General features: G+C 42.7%; 1 protein-coding gene across 3 annotated transcripts in view; it reads left to right on the top strand.

Moving 5' to 3' along the window:
* Positions 1-19,379, top strand: part of fkbp16 (FKBP prolyl isomerase 16) — a 222,544-nt gene that overhangs the window by 191,639 nt on the left and 11,526 nt on the right. For all 3 annotated transcript variants that reach the window (XM_073033044.1, XM_073033045.1, XM_073033043.1), the window contains exon 6: positions 10,591-10,668. In XM_073033044.1, the coding sequence (XP_072889145.1) occupies positions 10,591-10,668 (78 nt within the window). The remainder of the gene's footprint in view (positions 1-10,590; positions 10,669-19,379) is intronic.

Genomic DNA, 19,379 nt, shown 5'->3' with positions numbered 1-19,379 from the left:
CTCTTCCTACGCTACATCAATGACTGCATTGGTGCTGTTTCCTGCACCCACACTGAGCTCACCAACTTCATTAACTTTGTCTTCAACTTCCATCTTGCCCTCAGATGTACTTGGTCCGTTTCCAACACCTTCCTCCCCCTTGCTTGATCTCTCTGTCTCCATCAGAAGGTGATGGCATTTTTACAAGTGACCGGGTGGGAAGAGGTATAGTCCAGGTAGCTGTGAGAATTAGTGAGTTTATAAAAGATATCAGCAGATAGACTGTCTCCAGAGATCAGGTTGGAGGAGCAACACCTTATATTCCATTTGGATAGCCTCCAATGAGCATCAACTTCTTGAATTTCTGGTAATTGCCCCCCCTTCACTATTCCCCATTCCTGTTTCCCTCTCTCACCTTATCTGCCCATCCCCTCCATTTGGTGCTCCTCCCCCTTCCCTTTCTTCCATGGTATTCTATCCTCGCCTAACAGATTCCCCCTTCTCCAGCTCTTTATCTCTTTCACCAAACTTCAACACCTCCCCCTCTCCTGGTTTCACCTATCAGCTGCTCCCTTGTTCTTCTTCCTCCCCTCCCCCCTGACTCCGACTTCTCTTCTTTCTTTCTAGTCCTGATGATGGCTCTTGGCCTCAAACATTGACTCTTTTGCTGCCTGGCCTGCTGAGTTCTTCCAGCATTTTGTGTGTGTTGCTCTGGATTTCAGCACCTGCAGATTTTCTCATCTTTGTGTCACTACCTGATGTTAGTACTAAACCCAGATTGCTGGAGCTGTGAGATGGCAATTCTACCACTGTCTGCCCTTACTACTGAAACAATACAAGCCTATAAATTAGGTCAGGGACAGCACAGACACAGGTCCTTCAGCCCATCCAGTCCATTCTAACCTGATCTTCTGCCTACTTGTACTATGGCCACAATGTTCCATACTTCTCACACCCATGTGCCTAGCCAAACTTCTCTTAAATGTTACGAATTGAATTCACATCCACCACATTTTAACTGTTCTTGGATCCACTTGCCCTACATCCCATCTCAGAAGCATATCTTCTCTGGTCCAAAAAGTACCTACTCCCAACATCTCCTTCATCTTGAATGTATTGCTTCGTAAAAAGAAAGTTGACAGCGGAGACTCCTTAGATAGTTGTGACAATAAAGCCCAATTTTATACCATCCTCAAGATCTCTGGATTACACGTGTGTTGAATGCATTGTCATAATGATACAAAGTCTACTTAAAAATTGACCTTTAACATCTTTTCGTTGTTTAAAAGCTCGTGCCAGTAACCAATGAGGAACTATAAATTTATGCATATGAGAATAATGCCTTTGCAAGATGTTAAGAACAATAGCATTCAGAATGAATGTCTCACATGTTAAAAAACTACTAAATGAACTTAGTGGGGGTCAGGCAGCTTCCGTGAATGCAAATGGACAGGCAATGTTCCCTTTTCTAATATATATTTTGCTCCAGATTCTAGCATCAGCAGTCTCTTAGGTCTTTAAAATCGCGCAGGCTTTTCTTAAAGAGGGTGTTAGCATGGAAAATCATTTTAATCTTGGATTGACCTCCATGGGATCAGAATACTCCATGAAATTTGCTATTGTGCTGTCTTCTCAGCCCATATAACAAACTCCACTCCATTTCAAAATGAATTCCAAGCAACAGGAGTGGGGAGTCAGATCCTGTACTTTTTTTAATTTCCTAATTGGAATAATATCCCAACTCTATTCTATATCTGCACATTACAGGTGAAGTTTTCAATTGGCAGGGCTAGGCAACAGTGGCTGTCAAGGGAAATTAAGGACTGCATAAAAGCCAAGGAAAGGGCATATCAGGTCATAACAATGGGAAGTTGGATGATTGGGAAGCTTTTAAAATCCAACAAAAGGCAACTAAAAAAAAGCTACAAGAAGGGAAAAGATGAACTATGAGGGCAGACTAGCTGATAATATAAAATAGAATGCCACAAGTTTTTTCAGTTCTATAAAGAATAAAAGGAAGGTGAGAGTTGATATTGGACCACTGGAAAATGATGCTGCCGAGGTAGTAATGGGGGACAAAGAAATGGCAGATGAACCTAATAAGTACTTTGCTTCAATCTCTACTGTGAAAGACAGTCACTGTATGCCAGAGGACCCTGAGTATCATGGAGCAGGAGTAAGTGCCATTGCTATTACAAAGGAAAAAGTGCTAGGCAAACTGAAAGATCTTAAGGTGGATAAGTCACCTGGGCCAGATGGACTACATTACAGAGTCCTGAGGGAGGTTGCTGAAGAGATAACAGATGCATTGGTCATGACTTTTCAAAAATCAATTGATTCTGGCATGATCCTGGAGGACTGGAAAAGTGCAAATGCACTCTGCTCTTTAAGAAGAGAGGAAGACAAAAGAGAGGAAATTATAGGCTAGTTAGCCTAAATTCAGTGGTTGGGAAAGTGTTGGAGTCCATTATTGAGGATGAGGTGTCAAGGTACTTGGAGACTAATGATAAAATATGGCAAAGTCAGCATGGTTTCTGTAGTGGGAAATCTTGCCTGACAAATCTGTTAGAGTTCTTCAAGGAAGTAACAAGCAGGGTGGACAAAGGAGAGGCAGTGGATGCCATTTATTTAGATTTTCAGAAGGCATTTAATATGGTGCCTCACATGAACAAGATAAAATCCTATGGTGTTACAGGAAATATATTGGCATGGATGGAGGAATGGCTGACAGGCAGGAGGCAGTGAATGGGAATAAAGGGGGCCTTTTCTGATTGGCTGCCTGTGACTAGTGGTATTCCTCAGGGGTCAGTATTGGGACCACTACTTTTCACATTGATCATCAGTGATTTGGAAAATGGAATTGATAGATAGATAGATAGATAGATAGATAGATACTTTATTCATCCCCATGGGGAAATTCAACTTTTTTCCAATGTCCCATACACTTGTTGTAGCAAAACTAATTACATACAATACTTAACTCAGTAAAAAATATGATATGCATCTAAATCACTATCTCAAAAATCATTAATAATAGCTTTTAAAAAGTTCTTAAGTCCTGGTGGTAGAATTGTAAAGCCTAATGGCATTGGGGAGTATTGACCTCTTCATCCTGTCTGAGGAGCATTGCATCGATAGTAACCTGTCGCTGAAACTGCTTCTCTGTCTCTGGATGGTGCTATGTAGAGGATGTTCAGAGTTATCCATAATTGACCGTAGCCTACTCAGCGCCCTTCGCTCAGCTACCAATGTTATACTCTCCAGTACTTTGCCCACGACAGAGCCCGCCTTCCTTACCAGCTTATTAAGACGTGAGGCGTCCCTCTTCTTAATGCTTCCTCCCCAACACGCCACCACAAAGAAGAGGGCGCTCTCCACAACTGACCTATAGAACATCTTCAGCATCTCACTACAGACATTGAATGACGCCAACCTTCTTAGGAAGTACAGTCGACTCTGTGCCTTCCTGCACAAGGCATCTGTGATGGCTTTGTGGCAAAGTTTGTGGACAATACGAAGATTGGTAGGGGGGTAGGTAGTGCTGAGGAATCAATGCAATTGCAGCAAGACTTTGACAGATTGGAAGAACGGGCAAAAAAATTGGCAAATGTAATGCAGTGTTGGGAAATGTATGATAATCCATTTTGGTAAAAGGAACAATAGTACAGTCTATTATCTAAATGGGGAGAAAATTCAAACATCAGAGGTGCAAAGGGATTTGGGAGTCCTCGTGCAAAACTCCCAGAAGGTTAACTCACAGGTTGAGTCTGTGATAAAGAAGGCAAATGCACTGTTGGCATTTATTTCAAGGGGAGTAGAATATAAAAGCAAGGAGATAATGCTGAAGCTTTATAAAACATTATCAGGCTGCACTTGGAGTATTGTCAACAATTTTGGGCCTCTTATCTCAGAAAGGATGTTTTGTCATTAAAGAGAGTCCAGAGGAGGTTCATGCGGATTATTCTGGGAATGAAGGGGTTAACGTGAGGAGCATTTGGCAGCTTCAGGCCTGTTCTCACCAGAATTTAGAAGAATGCGGGGCGATCTCATTGAAACCTACCAAATGTTAAAAGGACTAAATAAGGTGAATGTGGAGAGGATGCTTCCTCTGGCTGGGGTATCCAGAACTACAGGGTACAGCCTCAAAAGTGAGGAGCAACCTTTTAGAACAGAAGTAAGGCAGAATTTTTTCAGCTAAAGAGTGGTGAATCTGTGGAATGCTCTGCCACTTACTGTGGTGGAGGCCATTTCCATGGGCACATTTAAAGCAGAAGTTGATAAGATTCCTGATTGATCAGGAAGGGATATGGTGAGAGGGCAAGTGGTATGGTGTTGAATGGGATCTGTGATCAGCCATGATGAAATGATGGAGTGGACTCAATGGGCGAAATGGCCTAGTTCTGCTCTTATGTCTTAAGGTGTTATTACATTCACCTTTTTTATTTGATATGAGAATGTATGCAATCTCCAACATTGAGTTTACCTATTTCTCTCTCAGCATTCCCTGCCTCACAGCTTGTATTTCACAGAGTCCGAGAAGCTTTAAGGACGGGATGTTCAATAGTGAAGGTTAATTAAGAGTTTGCCTGGGGTGATGAGATTACCAGTACAATGGTTTCCAGAATAAATAACTTGGCCTCTCGCTGTGACCAAATACCAGGCATGCACCAATAAGCACAATTATCCTAAACACAAAAAGCCCTCTTTCCCCATCCTGTGAACACACCTTAAAGAATAATAGCTTCTAACAGATATTGCCAAAACATTTATCTCAAATCCTTGCACAACACAACTGGGTCAGGGTAATAAGCCCCATGTACAAACTTAAATTAGATAGGACAGATGCTCACGCTCTATAAAGTGCACATTAGCCTACATATTAACCATTCATAATTCTCGGTTGCTTGGAGCTAGTTGCCATGTGGATTTTCTGCCAGTGCACATCAGCTTAAAATGACATATGGTTGTGAGGCAAATTGCAGCTTATTGAACTGCTTATCCCTCAATCTTGATTCCTTATCTCTGACTTATGTGAGCACTCTGACAAATTGATTTGCTTTTGATGAGTACCTTTCTTCTATGTTAATCAGAAACAGATGCCTTTCTGGTGCTGATCTAACCGCATTGACAGTTCTTTAATAATTTACAGATTTGCAGTCACAACTAGTTGATGGCAAAATGGCACCATAGATTCAATATAATTTTATGAAGGTGTGCTCAAGTCGCATATAGTACCACACACAATGGCGTCAACCGTGAGGTGACGGAGAAAGATCATGACCTCCAATGCACGTGATGTCATCAAAATGAACAGTCATGGAAAATAAACAGAGCTGAGCCAGGGGCAATGATTTCTGTCCTGTAAGAAGCCAACAGTTTCCATTTCACATCTCCAGTGTGTGTGGTGGACAGAAACTCAGAGGATTACAAAATAATAATAATTGAAGATGATTCAACACATTTATCCAAATGAGCCTGCATACCCCTTCACTCATGGACTAATTCAGTTGGAGTCATTGAAACGGGCCCTTTGGAACATGAATCAGAATGGATATTGGTTTAGTACTGACACCTGTGCTGGACCCGGCACTTAAGAGCAATTGTGGAGAAAGCACAGCAGCTCCTCTACTTTCTTAGAAGATTGCGGAGATTTGGCATGACATCTAAAACTTTGACAAACTTCAATCGATGTTTAGTGGAGAGTATATTGACAGGCTGCGTCACAGCCTGGTAGGAAACACCAATGCCCTTGATCGGAAAATCCTACAAAACAATAATGGATTCGGCCCATTTCATCACGGGTAAAGCCCTCCCAACCACTGAGCACGTCTACATGAAACACTGTTGTAGGAAAGCAGCATCCATCATTGGGACCCAGGTCATGCTCTCTTCTCACTGCTGCCACCAGGTAGAAGGTACATGAGCCCCAGTACTTCAACAATAAATTTACTTTGAACTTTGAACTCTGAGGTACAGTGACCACGGCCATTACCAGTGCTCTACAGAGATTATCTGCCTGACGTCAGTGGTCACGTAACCAGAACTAGTGACATGCACCAGCTGCTCCCGTGGCTTCACATGGCCCTGATTGGATGGGAGTGTGGAGGCAGGTGGGGGTGTGGCTAAGCAGGTAACACACTTTTCCCAAGGATGACCTGCAGGGTAGTGGAAGAAAGGAGTGCCTTTCACCTCCTTTGGCAGAGATGTATCTCGCCCCCCAGCCACCCAGGACTATGTGGGAGAGAAGGATTAGATTGGTCTTGGAGTAGGTTAAAAAGAGAGCACAACATTGTGGGCTGAAGGACCTGTACTGTGCTGTACTCTTCTATGTTCTATGTCATCAAACTGGAGAACTATTTAATCGTCTTATATCAGTGGAGTAAAAACTATCCTCAAGCCCGCTGGAATGCACTTTTAGGCTCTTGTATGTTTTGCCAATGGAAGAGGTAGGTGACTGCTTTACTAAGGCAGTGAGAAGTACAGTTTCTTGAGGTCACATGCAGAGCAGTTGCCATATCAAGTTGTTATGCATCCATTAGGGATACTTTCTATGTTGCATCAATTTGTAAGGGTTGACAGGAACATGCCAATTTTTTTGCCCCTTGAGGAAGTAGGGACATTGGTGAGTTTTCCTTAGCCATTTCTTTGGAACCCCATGACTATGCTGACCATAAATTACCTATCCTTGCCAATTCCATTTACCAGCACTTGGGACATGGTCCTCTACACATTGGTGATTCAAGTGTTTGGTAAATGTTGTTAAATGTTGTGAGGGTACCTGCCTCCATCACACATCCAGGTAATACAACTACTTCTGGCTGAAGAAAATTTCTTCCTCATATTTTCTCTAAATCTCTTACCTCTTGCACAAATGCTATGCTGTCCAGTTTCATTTATGTCCTGCGGTTCAATTCAGATTCTGATTTATGTATCGCATGTACATCAAAATACACAGTAAAACGTGTCATTTGCATTAGCAATCAATGCACCCAAGGATGTGCTCGGGGCAGACCATAGGTGTCACAACATATTCCGGTGCCAAGGTAGTACTTCCACAATGTTCAGCAGAACACAAGCAGCAACAACAACAGGAAAACAAGCCCCTTTCTCATCCTTAACTCACACACATAGAAAAGCCTCCAAATCCAGGACAGGCCACCGGGCTTCCAGTCCTTGGTGCTGGACTGGCAGATGTCAGGCCTTCAAGTTCCAGACCCTGGCCTGGACTTGCAGCCTCACAGATATCAGAGCTTTGCCCTCCAGGCTTGTTGGTTTCGTTCTTCAACATTTGGGCTTCTACCACCAGACTCTGGATCGCGACCAACAGCTTTGCCCTCCAGACTTCTGGGGATGGGCCCCAGAATTCACTGATCTCATGTTTGACCTTCAAGCCTCGACCCCAGGACTTGCCAATCAGAGGTTTGACCTTTGGGCCTCTGATTATGGGTTTGACCTTCAGACTTTAATTGCTGGACCCTCACAAACCTCCAACACTGCGGTCGTCGGCTCTGATGACTTCTGCCCATATGGACCTCCAACCCCAACTCACTGACCTAGCACAACGTTAGCCAAGCTAAGCATTAAAGAGCCAACTACATCAAGTGGTCATGACGAATCCTTAAACTACATAGAGTTGCCCAACTATTCTGCAGCGTTTTGGAGTCTGATAGTTGAGTTGTTGGGTTGGTCACAAGATTTGTCAAGGTATGTTCTCCCTAAACTTTCCCCAGAATTCACCAGTGCTATGGAGAAGGAAGGAGCTGAATTCACGGTCTAAAAGAGGTTTTGTACCATGTGAATCGACGGGGGTTTGTGAGGCGAGTGAGAAAGTCTGGTTGCTGGTTACATGAACTACTTCTTAATATATTGCGGTCTCTCTCCCAAGGAAGGAACGGCATTATTTAAAAAAGCCAGGCAACCACAAACTCTGGGAGAGTATTTCAAAGCATCACATGCAACCGCATGCAGACATTTTTCCTGTCCATTGTTTAAATCCCTTTTCACTCTGTGTGTACCTCTTTCTGGATCCCCTGATTTTTGGATTCATTGGCCCAGAAACTGATACGAGCTGGGTGGTATATTGCATAATGCATCAGCTGTTGTTTCGGACACAAACTCTAGCAGCACCCAAGATCCAGGTCCATGCTCAGGTCAAGAAATCATATATTCCATTAGCTTTCTCCTGGCTTTATCCATCTCTTTGAAACTGATCTGTCATTCAACTTCACAGCATTCATTGTAGAAGTATTTTAGTTTACCCAGTGTGTAGCATTGCACATTCACTAAACTCTTCAATAATAAGAAAAAGGGCAATTTTTTCTCCAATTCATCGCCTAATTAATATCCCCTTCATACCTTCTATGAATTTCAGTATTATTTATTCATCTTCTAATCTTAATTTCACAGGTAAATGAGAGACACAATTCTACAGTTGCTGGGAATCTCATACAAAATGCTGAAGGATCTCAGCAGGTCACAAGACCATAAGACATACAGTAGGAGCAAAATTAGGCTATTCGGCCCATCGAGTCTGCTTCACCATTCTGTCGTGGCTGATTTATTATCTCTCTCAACCCCATTCTCCTGCCATCTCCCTGTAACATTTGACAATCTTACTAATCAAGAACCTGTCAACCTCCGCTTTTAATAGACCAAATGACTTTGCCCCACAGCTAAATGCAGCAATAAATTATACAGCTTTACCGCCCTCTGATAAGAAATTCCTCCTCGTCTCTGTTCTAAAAGGGTGTATTTCTATTCTGAGGCTTTGCTCTGTGATGCTTGACTCCCCCAACTATAGGAAACATCCTCTCCATATGTACTCTATCTAGGCAATTCAATATTTGATAGATTTCAGTGAGATCCCCCTCATTCTTCTAAACTCCAGCGAGTATAGGCCCAGAGTATTCAAACACACCTCAGCTATTAATCCTTTCATTTCCAGGATTGTTCTTGTGAACTTCCTCTGGATCCTTTCCCATACCAGTACATTCTTTCTTAGATAAGGGTCCTAAAACTGCTCACAATACTCCAAGTGAGGCCTTATCAGTGACTTATAAAGCCTCAGCATTTCTTCCTTGCTTTTATATTCTAGTCCTCTTGAAATGAATGCTAACACTGCACTTGACTTCCTAACCACCAGCTCAACCTGCAAGTTAAGCTTCAGGAAATTGTGCAGGAGGACTCCGAAGTCTGATTTCCGAATTTGCTCCGCATTCAGAAAGTAGTATTTCCTTTTATTCATTCTACCAAAGAGCATGACCACGCACTTCCCTGCACTATATGCCATCTGCCATTTCTTTGACTATTCAGGGGTTCCCAACTGGGGGTCTGTGGTGAACTACATATTTACCTGTCTGGACACGCCCCCTGATGACTGCTCCTGTGGCTCCTCCCACAGACCCCTGTATAAAGGTGATGGAGGCCTGAGCCCGGCCTCTCAGTCTCCAGGATGTAGTATGGTGGTCACTCACTGCTTGTTCCTTCTTCCAGTCAATAAAAGCCGATACCTCGCTTTTACGTCTCAGAGTGAGTTATTGATGGTGCATCAGGGTCCACGGACCACTCAGTTGATGGTAGGGGTCCGTGGCATAAAATGATTGGAAACCCCTGTTCTAAACCCTTCTGCAGACCACCTGCTTCCTCAACATTATCTGCCCCTCCACCTATTAGGTCAGACACCTAATTAGTCATCGTTTCAGGCCAAGACCCTTCATCAGCACTATTCAATTCCCTCCATAAATTCTGCCTAACCTGTTGCATTCTTCCAGCACATTGTGTGTGTGTTGCTCTCTGCTAAATGGCAACATCTCTTTCTCCTCAATTCTGCATCCAGATCTGTAATTCCAGTCAATGATGCCACGGTGATTAGCAACAATTCCCCATTTCCAATCACTGAAGGAATCGCCAATGATATCCTACTTCTTGCATTGGTGCCCAAAGTCATGGCACTTAATGTTCTCCAGTAGTCTCCTCCTCAATATTTTGTTAAGGTCATTGAAAATGTACGTACACCACTCCCACCACTTTCCTCCACCTCCTCAAAGAACTTCATTCAGATAATGAAGCATTTTCTTCCTCAGTGTAATCCACTTAGGCAGCTTCGGGTGATTTTATTTTTAAGTAATTAATAAATTCATCAATATTTAACTGGAGTCTCCCACCATTGGGCCATGCCTATAGTCCACACTCTGGTTTTCCAGAGCAGGCTACTGGTATCAATGACAACCTCTGATCCCAAATCTGAACTGCCTTCTGTTGCTTTCCACTTTCCCTGAACTTGCTCTTTAAACAGTTTCTGTATTAATCATAAGTAATGATACACACATAAAGGAAAAGAGAGGATTGCAGTGATTTGCTTCATAATTTGAATAGCCAGTGAACCAGAAAATAACTCAAGATAACCTTTAGCTAACCCTAATCATGGTTGTATTACACATTATTGTGCTTCAGGATATCTTGTGGAACTATTAAAACTTACTTCTCTAGTTAAATTTCCACAGATTCTTAAACAGACAATTTGTTTACCAATCTCAAAATAAAAGCAAAGGCAAATCTATTTAGTTTTGGTTCCTTCATGTGAACTTCTGCTCTTTTTGCTTTGTATTGTAGTTATTATCGGAACAGGGTGACTACGAGGGAGCAATGGAGACACTCAAGAAAGCGCTGAAACTTGAACCTGGCACAAAGGTAAAGAAATGTTTAATCTTCATTTTAACCTTTACTCAGATGAATGAGAAATCAGTGTGCACCTTCACAGGGGATTAGAGATGGCATTTTTTTCAGGGTACAGTTCTAATGCAAACATGATCCTGAGCGGTGATTGAGAAAGTACCTTACATTAGTAGAGTCAGATTTAATTACGTCAAGTCTCCCATTACTCTGGGTAATGATCCACTGACCCAAATCCTTGTCTCTCCAGAGTAGGGAACAAAACTTATTTAGCCATCGGAGCTGAAGAACCTAATCTGAAGAACCTAATCTTACATTACTGTAAGAAAAGTAACCCTCTTCTCATTTTGTGAATCTCTGTGACATTTGAGCGTCAAATGTTCTTTGCAGCTTACAAACGACACCTTGTATCCCCATTCAGCATTTGCAAATACAGAATGGTTCGACTTCAAGCGACCTGTGAACATACTAAATACACTGAACTGCTGTATTACGATGCACGCACAGCACTCTTAAATAGAGAGTATTACGAGATGATTCAAGATTATCCACGTCAATTTTACTGAGCGCTTTAATATACTCTGAGGCTTGTTGCTACAAATACACCTCAGAGACCAAAGAGAGTATGAATCATGAATCAATTATTCCACATTCATATTGGATCAGTTTGAAGGCATTGTTGCAATAGGTGCAGTGGTTATTGTCAGACAGACTTCTATCAGTCATTGCAGAGCTTATGAAAGCCCCTGCATTTTCAGGCAATAATACCTCCAGGCTTATTGTGTAGACAGTCTGGCATCAAGCCTGCTGTGCTTACCAGACTGTTGCAGGCACTGAGTTCAGACCAAAAACTTTTGCCTGAAGCAGGAAATAAGTATGTTGCTTATTTTATCCTCACTTCTCCCAATCAGATTTTGTTAGAAAGTATGCACTCCCCACTGGTTCCTCACACCCAACCCTCTGTTGCCTTCAAAAATAAGGGGCACATTGTGGGAGTGGGCTTCTTGGCTTCAACAGAAAGGATTCCCTCCACAGCTGCTGGAAGTTCTCACGGGGGGAGTCACGCTGAGAAAGATCTCAGTTTATCTCAGAGGTCAGTGACGAGCTCCTTTCTTCCGACCTCAAAGTCCCAAAAGCCTTTCTGGCCTAAATTGTTCAGCATGGAACCTGACTAGGACTTAAACTTTAGAAACACAGAAAACCTACAGCACAATACAGGCCCTTTGGCTCACGATGCTGTGCTGAACATGTCCTTCCCTTAGAAATTACCTAGGGTTATCCATAGCCGTCTATTTTTCTAAGCTCCATGTGCCTCTCCAGGAGTTACTTAAAAGACCCTATCGTATCCGCCTCCATCACCGTCGCCAGCAGCCTATTCCATGCATTTACCACTCTCTGCGTAAAAAACTGACCCCTGACATCTCCTCTGTACCTAATGTGGTTCTTGAGTAGAGATGTTGCTCAGGGTGCAATATGATATTGTACAGGGTGTAAAATTCCATATAGAAATACTGGGTGTCCCATCTGATATGGAACGATTGAATGTTTTAATCCTCATCTCCTTGACCTCCCTTTCTTCTTCTCACCTCTCCTGTGTTCTTTCCTCTTCTCCCCCTCTGTTCCATCTTCACTCTTCTTCTTCCATTCCATTCTGCTTCTAACCTTTTTGCCCTCCTTCTCATCTCCTCCCTCTATTCCTGCTCCCTTCCTAATGCAACAGCAGCTGGAATGCAGGTAGATGGCAGGTTTTGGTTTGGTTGAGCTGTATGTCCTCTGGATGTCTGGCTTGTCAAGAATTCCTCCCTGTACTTCTCAGATGATCTCATTCAGACTCTCTGCCACGTGCCCACCAACCACTTACACGCTATCTATCACTTGCAAACTCACCACTTACACTCAACCTGAAACTTGCACACCCATCACGTACACTACCTGTCACTTGCACACCCATCACTTACACAATACCTGCCACTTGCACATACACCACTTACACACAACCAGAAACTTGCACACCCATCACTTATATTACCCGTCACTTGCACACCCACCACTTACACACTACCTGCCACTTGCACACCCACCACTTACACACTACCTGTCACTTGCACACCCACTACTTACACACTACCTGCCACTTGCACATCCACTACTTACACACTACCTGCCACTTGCACACCCACTTACACAGTACTTGCCATTTACAGACTACCTGTCACTACACAGTCCTGATCACACACCCATTACTTACACATTCCTTGCTATCTACACACTCCCCACCATTTACACACTGTCCACCATCTACACACTCAACCATTTACACATTCCTCACCGTTTGCACAATCCCCATGCCCACCATACTGATAAGCAATCCTGATCACATACATGCTCTGGGTGTACTCAACAGCACTCAAACCCTTCTACTGCTTATGGAATGTCCAAAATCAAATTGCCTCTCTGTTTTACACTCCCTGCATTTGCTACCCCCAATCGGTCAAGTAATCCCACCATTTATACTTCCCTCCCAGGAATGTGATGGAATGCTTTCCATTTGTCTGGCCGAACATTTGTCATCACCTTGGTCAAAGTATATCAATTGGTCTGCATTTCACCCACAAGCCTAGATCCCAGCCACCAACCGGTGACATGGCAGCGTGTGATATTCTTCATGTATGTTGCAGTGACTGGTCATTGGCTTCTAGAGCCAGATCTTCCAGGCTGACAACCACCGGCAACTGGTAGGGTAAAGGAAGAGGCTGCAAAGGAATACACACTTCCTAGTCAGTCTCTCTCTCACTCTCACTCTCTCTCACTCACTCACTCACTCTCTCTCTCACACACACACACACACACACACACACACACACACACACACACACACACACACACACACACACACACACACACACACACACACACACACACACACACACACACACACACACACACACAGCTACAGGCAGATCATCGGCTTGGTGATAGATGCCCTTTGGTGTGCCAGCACATCCAGATGTCCGTGCGTACTGGCACATTCCAGGCTGCAGGAGTACACGCTGAAAAGAAGCACTTCAATCTGGTACAGCCATCACAAGGGCTCGGTTGGGAAGGACCACAATATAGGATTCTTCTACTACTGGTCAGGTAGGGTCCAATGTGAATGAGGAAGCCCCTTAATTATGGTGATAATGTACTACCCCAGGGGGCTTCTGGTTGCAACAGTGCTATTGGTTTTAAGAAATGTAATAGAACACTACTTAATGGATTATCTATGAATAATAATGAAAAGGCATTGCACTTTATTCTTGTAAACATCTTTTCGTTATGAATAAAGTCTATCTTGGTTCATAAAACTGCATGGGAATTCCATCTCATACCATTCCAACGAGCATACTGTTGTTCCTTCTGTAGTGCTAAGTAAAAGACCTGGAGATCCTTGCCCAAAAGCATTGCAGGAATTTCTTCCAATAAGGATTGTGAACACTTAGGAAGAAGAGACAATAGTAAAGTGTGATCAGATACCAGTTATAAGTAATACAGGAGTGTGGTTTCCAATACTGCTTCAATGGGACACAGAACACCGAGGAGTCATCCATGTGGTGTATGTAATTTTGAGGAGTCCTCCTCCTTCCTCTCCTGCTGTAATCTCCTCTTCAACCAATCCCCCAATAACCACCCAACACCCTCAGAGAATCAAAGCACTACAGACAGAAGCAGGTCCTTCGGTCCATGTCAACTTGATCTTCTGCCTAATGACATCTGCCGGCAGCCAGGCCATATCCCTCCAAACCCTTTCCAGCAATGTACCGATCCAAACTTCTCTTAAGTGTAATGGTTGAACCTGCATCTACCTCTTCCACTGGCAGCTCACTCCACACTCGCGTCACCCTCTGAGTTTAGAATTTTCCCCTCAGATTCCACTTGGGTATTTCACCTTTCACCCTAAACCTATGACCTCTAGTTCTAATCTCAGCCAACCTGAGGAGAAAAAAAAAAGCCTGCATGCATTTACCCAATTTATAGCCCTCATAAATACAGCCATAACCTCAAGCATCTAAAAACAGGGAAGGCTAGATGGTCGGGCTAGATAGTCACATGCTCAGGATTCAAAACAACTTTTCAGTATAATAGGCTTGACTTGGGTTGGAGCCCAGGGGTCTTCGCAAATTACCAGAGGCTCTGGGTCAAACCTGAAGAGTTTTGAGAATTTTCCTGATAGCTCCACACCTTGAAAAATGGAGATGCTTTCAGGAATGATACCTGCACAGGGTCACAGTACATGTTCTGGTCACCCGCGGAAAATGGGAGGCTCATTGGACATCACCCTACAGTAAATGTCAGGTCTGACAGTAGGACACTATCCAATGACACAGCTACTCATTCCTGACAGTCAGTGCTTTCTGTGTGGAGTTTGCACAGTCTTCCAGTCGCTATGTAGGTTTCCTCCCAGTGCTCCATTTCCTTCCCACGTCCCAAGGATGTGCAGATCGATTGGTTATCTAACCTCTGTAAAATGCCCTTGCGTGTAGATCAGTAGTGGGAATCACTGGGAGTTGATGGAACTGCAGAGAAAACAAATTGCAGGGACAATCTGTGAAAAATAATTTCAGCTGTCAACCAGGATAAAACTGATGGACTGAATGGCCTCCTTCTATGTCATTATGAAGCACAAAGCAGAGATTAAATAAAAAAATACTGATTTTTTTATACTGATTGTGAGAATATTCTTCTCCTGCATAAGGCTTCATGATCATCTCATTTCTGTAGAATTTATGGAGCTTTGTTCCTCAGTCTCTCTTCTCCACACCTTCAAGTCCAGAGGGCTGCAAAACATCACCAGGATTTGTGATACTTCAGGATGCCAGTTGCATCCCAACTTTATCTTTACCTGGAACGCAGGAAGGTCCTGATCCCACAGAACCACAAAGAAAGGACCGTGAAGAAAATCCATACTGCTCCTTCCACAAGCAAGAGCCGCAATTTTTACACTTGTACTTTTTTGGTGTGAGGTAATTGCTAGCAAATCTGATGTTTTTATCTATTCCTATTCTCTCTCTCTGGAGGGTGCAAACTTTTTCCTTGAAGCTCAGTCTCAAGTATTTACATCAACATCTCGTACCAGACTGTTCCTGACCTCCGCACTGCAGCATATCACTGTGGAACACATTGAGAGGCACACTGCAGTGAAACATTTGTTCTTCCTGGAACCACAAGCCAACTTTCACCATAAGCCGGTTCAATCTTCCACGTCACAAGTCCCTAAAACTCAGTAGTGAATGTTCGCAACACAGGAATAGAAAATAGACCTAGAAACTCATCAGGAAACTTTCTTAAAAAACACATAGATTTTGCAATTTCAAACACTGGGATGCAGCCTACTTAAGTTATAGGATGCAGATAACACACTATCCTTGATGAATATTAAATACAGCTATCTTCTATCAGCCCAAATAGACACGTTACCCAGAGGTGCCATATTTGAATCTATATAGGTGGCCCCCGTTTTTCGAACGTTCGCTTTACGACACCTTGCTGTTACGAAAGACCTACAATACTTACCTGTTTTCACTCACAGGAACTGTTTTCACTGTTACAAAAAAAAGCAGCGCGCGCTGAGCAGCCAAGTTCCTCCCCAGGAACTGCATTCTAGCCACCATTGCTTATATACGTGCCTGTGAGCATCTGTGCTTTATGTTGATTTATTTTGTGTATCTGTTAGCAAGATGAGTTCTAAGGTATTGGAAAAGCCTAAAGGAGCTCGTAAGTGTGTTACACTTAGCGTAAAACTAGACATAATTAAAGCGTTTCGATTGTGGTGAATGAAGTAAGGACATTGTCAGCGCGTTGAACTTGCCTGCATCCACCATTCACACTATTTATACGCAGGGAGAAAGAATCTTGAAAGCTGCCAATGTTACTGTTGGCTCTGCTCGTAGCAAAGTGGTCTCTCTTAGTCGGCATCCAATAATGGATAAAATGGAAAGTCTATTGCTTGAGTGGATTGATGGGTGTACAAAGCGTGGTGTTCCATTAAGTTATCTTATACTTAAGGAGAAATTAGTCAGTCTTTTTAATAAGCTGAAACAGAAAGCGCTGGACGATGGTGATGAAAGTGTTGCGAAAGTGGAATTTAAAGGCAGTCATGGGTGGTTTGAGCGGTTTCTGAGGCGAGGGCAGCTTCATAGTTTATTGTTTACTGGTTTAAAATGATTGTTTAAAATGCTTTGGCTGATACTGAAGCTGCCAAAAATTTCCCAGCAGACTAAAGAAAATAATTACAGAAGGTGGTTATTCATATAAGCAAGTGTTTAACTGTGACGAAACTGCAATTTATTGGAAAAAATACATACATTATTTCTACTTTATATCGGCTGTGTATTTTTATGTATTATTTGGTATGATTTGGCAGCTTCATAACTTAAAGGTTACTGGAGAGAGTGTTTCTGTTGAGAGCGCTTGTGTGAGATTTTCGCTGTGGTGGACAGTGCTGCAATAATTGCAGTGAAGTATTTCTACTTTATATAGGCTGTGTATTTATCAGATCATTCCTGCTTTTCCTATATGTTACTGTTATTTTAGGTTTTATGTGTTATTTGGCATGATTTGGCAGGTTATTTTTTGGGTCTGCGAACGCTCATAAATTTTTTCCATATAAATAAAGGGTAATTGCTTCTTCACTTTACGACATTCCGGCTTATGAACCGTTTCATAGGAACGCTCTACCTTCGGATAGTGGGGGAAACCCGTACCAGGTATCAAAATTCTAAGAATAATCATTAGCCTGAAGATTTCTATTTATTACAAATGCGTAAACAGAAGTCTTTCTACTAATGCATGCTTACATCTTTGAGACAGTGTTTCTGTAGGTATGGTTAAAAATTGTGACTGCTTATAATAATTCCCACACCATTCCTTAGCTGGGTATAGTTCATGGTGCTGAGATCTGCAGATGCTGGAAATCTGAAGTAACACACACAAAATGCTGGAGGAACTCAGCAGGTCAGGCAGCATCTATGGGAAAGAGTTAGCAGTCTACTTTTTCCAGCCGAGTCCCTTCTTCAGGACTGAGAGGGAAGGGTGAATATTCCTGAATTAAAAGCTGAGGGGGAGGGGAAAGAGGCTAGCTGGCAGGTGATAGGTGAAGACAGGTGGGTGGGAAAGGTCAAGAGCTGCAGAAGGAAGAATCTGATAGGAAAGGAGAGTAGTCAATAGGAGGGGGGGAAGGAGGAGGAGACCAGGGGAAAGTAACAGGCAGATGAGAAGAAGTAAAAGGTCAGACTAGGGAACAGAGAAAGGGGGAAGTGAAATTTGTTCACCAGAAAGAGAAATGGATATTCACACCATCAGGTTGGACAGTACAGAGGCGGAATATAAGGTGTTACTCCTCCACCCTGAGGGTCACCTCACTTTGACACAAGAGGAGGCCATGGATTGACATGTTGGAATGGGAATAGGAATCAGAATTAAAATGTTTAGCCACTGCTTGTGGCAGAAGGTGTGGAAGTGCTCGACGAAGCAATCCCCCAATTTACGACAGGCCTCGCCAATGTAGAGGAGGCTGTGTTCAGCAGAGGGGTTTCCTGGTGGCCAAATATTTTAATTCTGCTTCCCATTCCACCTTTACTAATCATGAACCTATCAACCTCCACTTTAAATATACCCAATGACCTGACCTTGAGACATCTGTGGCAATTAATTCCACATATTCACCACCCTCTGACCTCATCTCTGTTCTAAAGAGAAGTCCTTTATGCATAAGGACAGAATTTTAAAAAAATAATGGATCTTCACACCTCTATTCTGCTTTTGCAAAGAGGGTTTTGTTTTGAGAATTAATATCAAAAAGACATCCAGATTATGAAACAAATTTGTAAAATGGGTTGGTAGAAGATGTGGAATGTATGGTTTGGTTTGTGAATAGACAGTGTTTCTATGCATAAATTGAACAGTGGAATAAGGAAAGAAAGAATAATTTCCATTGATGTTTCGGGCCGAGTCGGGTCCTGATGAAGGGTCTCGACCCGAAATGTCGACAGTGCTTCTCCTTATAGATGCTGCCTGGCCTGCTGTGTTCCACCAGCATTTTGTGTGTGTTGTTGTTTGAATTTCCAGCATCTGCAGATTTCCTCGTGTTTGCTCAAAGAATAATTTCAATGGTTTCCATGAACTTTATAATTAATTATAATTTCATTATAACTGTGGTCAATTTTAACATTGGAAACACAGCAAATGATTTGCACAAAGCAAGAACCCACAATCTCACAAAAAAAAACAAATACTCTACTTGGAATTATATTAGGTAAGGAATAAGATATTGGCCAATTTTCCCCAGCCTACCAGGGAACTAAGATAAGGCCTCCTTTTAAAGGCTTGCCTGAATGAAGGTAGTTCTAACAAAAGAAGGGTTTCTGCAGTAATGTTCTGAAGAGCCAGGCTCAGAATGAATCCTGCAGAATGAATGGAACCTATGGCCTAGGGACTCACTGCCCTCTGAGCCAAGACTGACCATTAATAGCAAATGGCAGTCAAGCTCTTGAAAGAAAGGGAAAGTAGGTGCAGAATAGGGTGTGGAATTGAACCGACCATGTTTAGGTTCAACCTGGAAGACTAGAGAGTTATAGGAATGTGCACAGAATGACGGTGTTATACCTTAGGGAAGCAGGCAATTCAGCCCACCCACCAAGTTGTGTATTTAATACTTCAGTAATATTGTAAATGTGTTGTTTGATTAAGCA

Source organism: Hemitrygon akajei, chromosome 30 (genome assembly GCF_048418815.1).
Source record: "Hemitrygon akajei chromosome 30, sHemAka1.3, whole genome shotgun sequence".
Lineage (NCBI taxonomy): Eukaryota > Metazoa > Chordata > Chondrichthyes > Myliobatiformes > Dasyatidae > Hemitrygon > Hemitrygon akajei.
The sequence above is the reverse complement of the archived record's forward strand: the minus strand, read 5'-3'. Positions and strand labels throughout refer to the sequence as shown.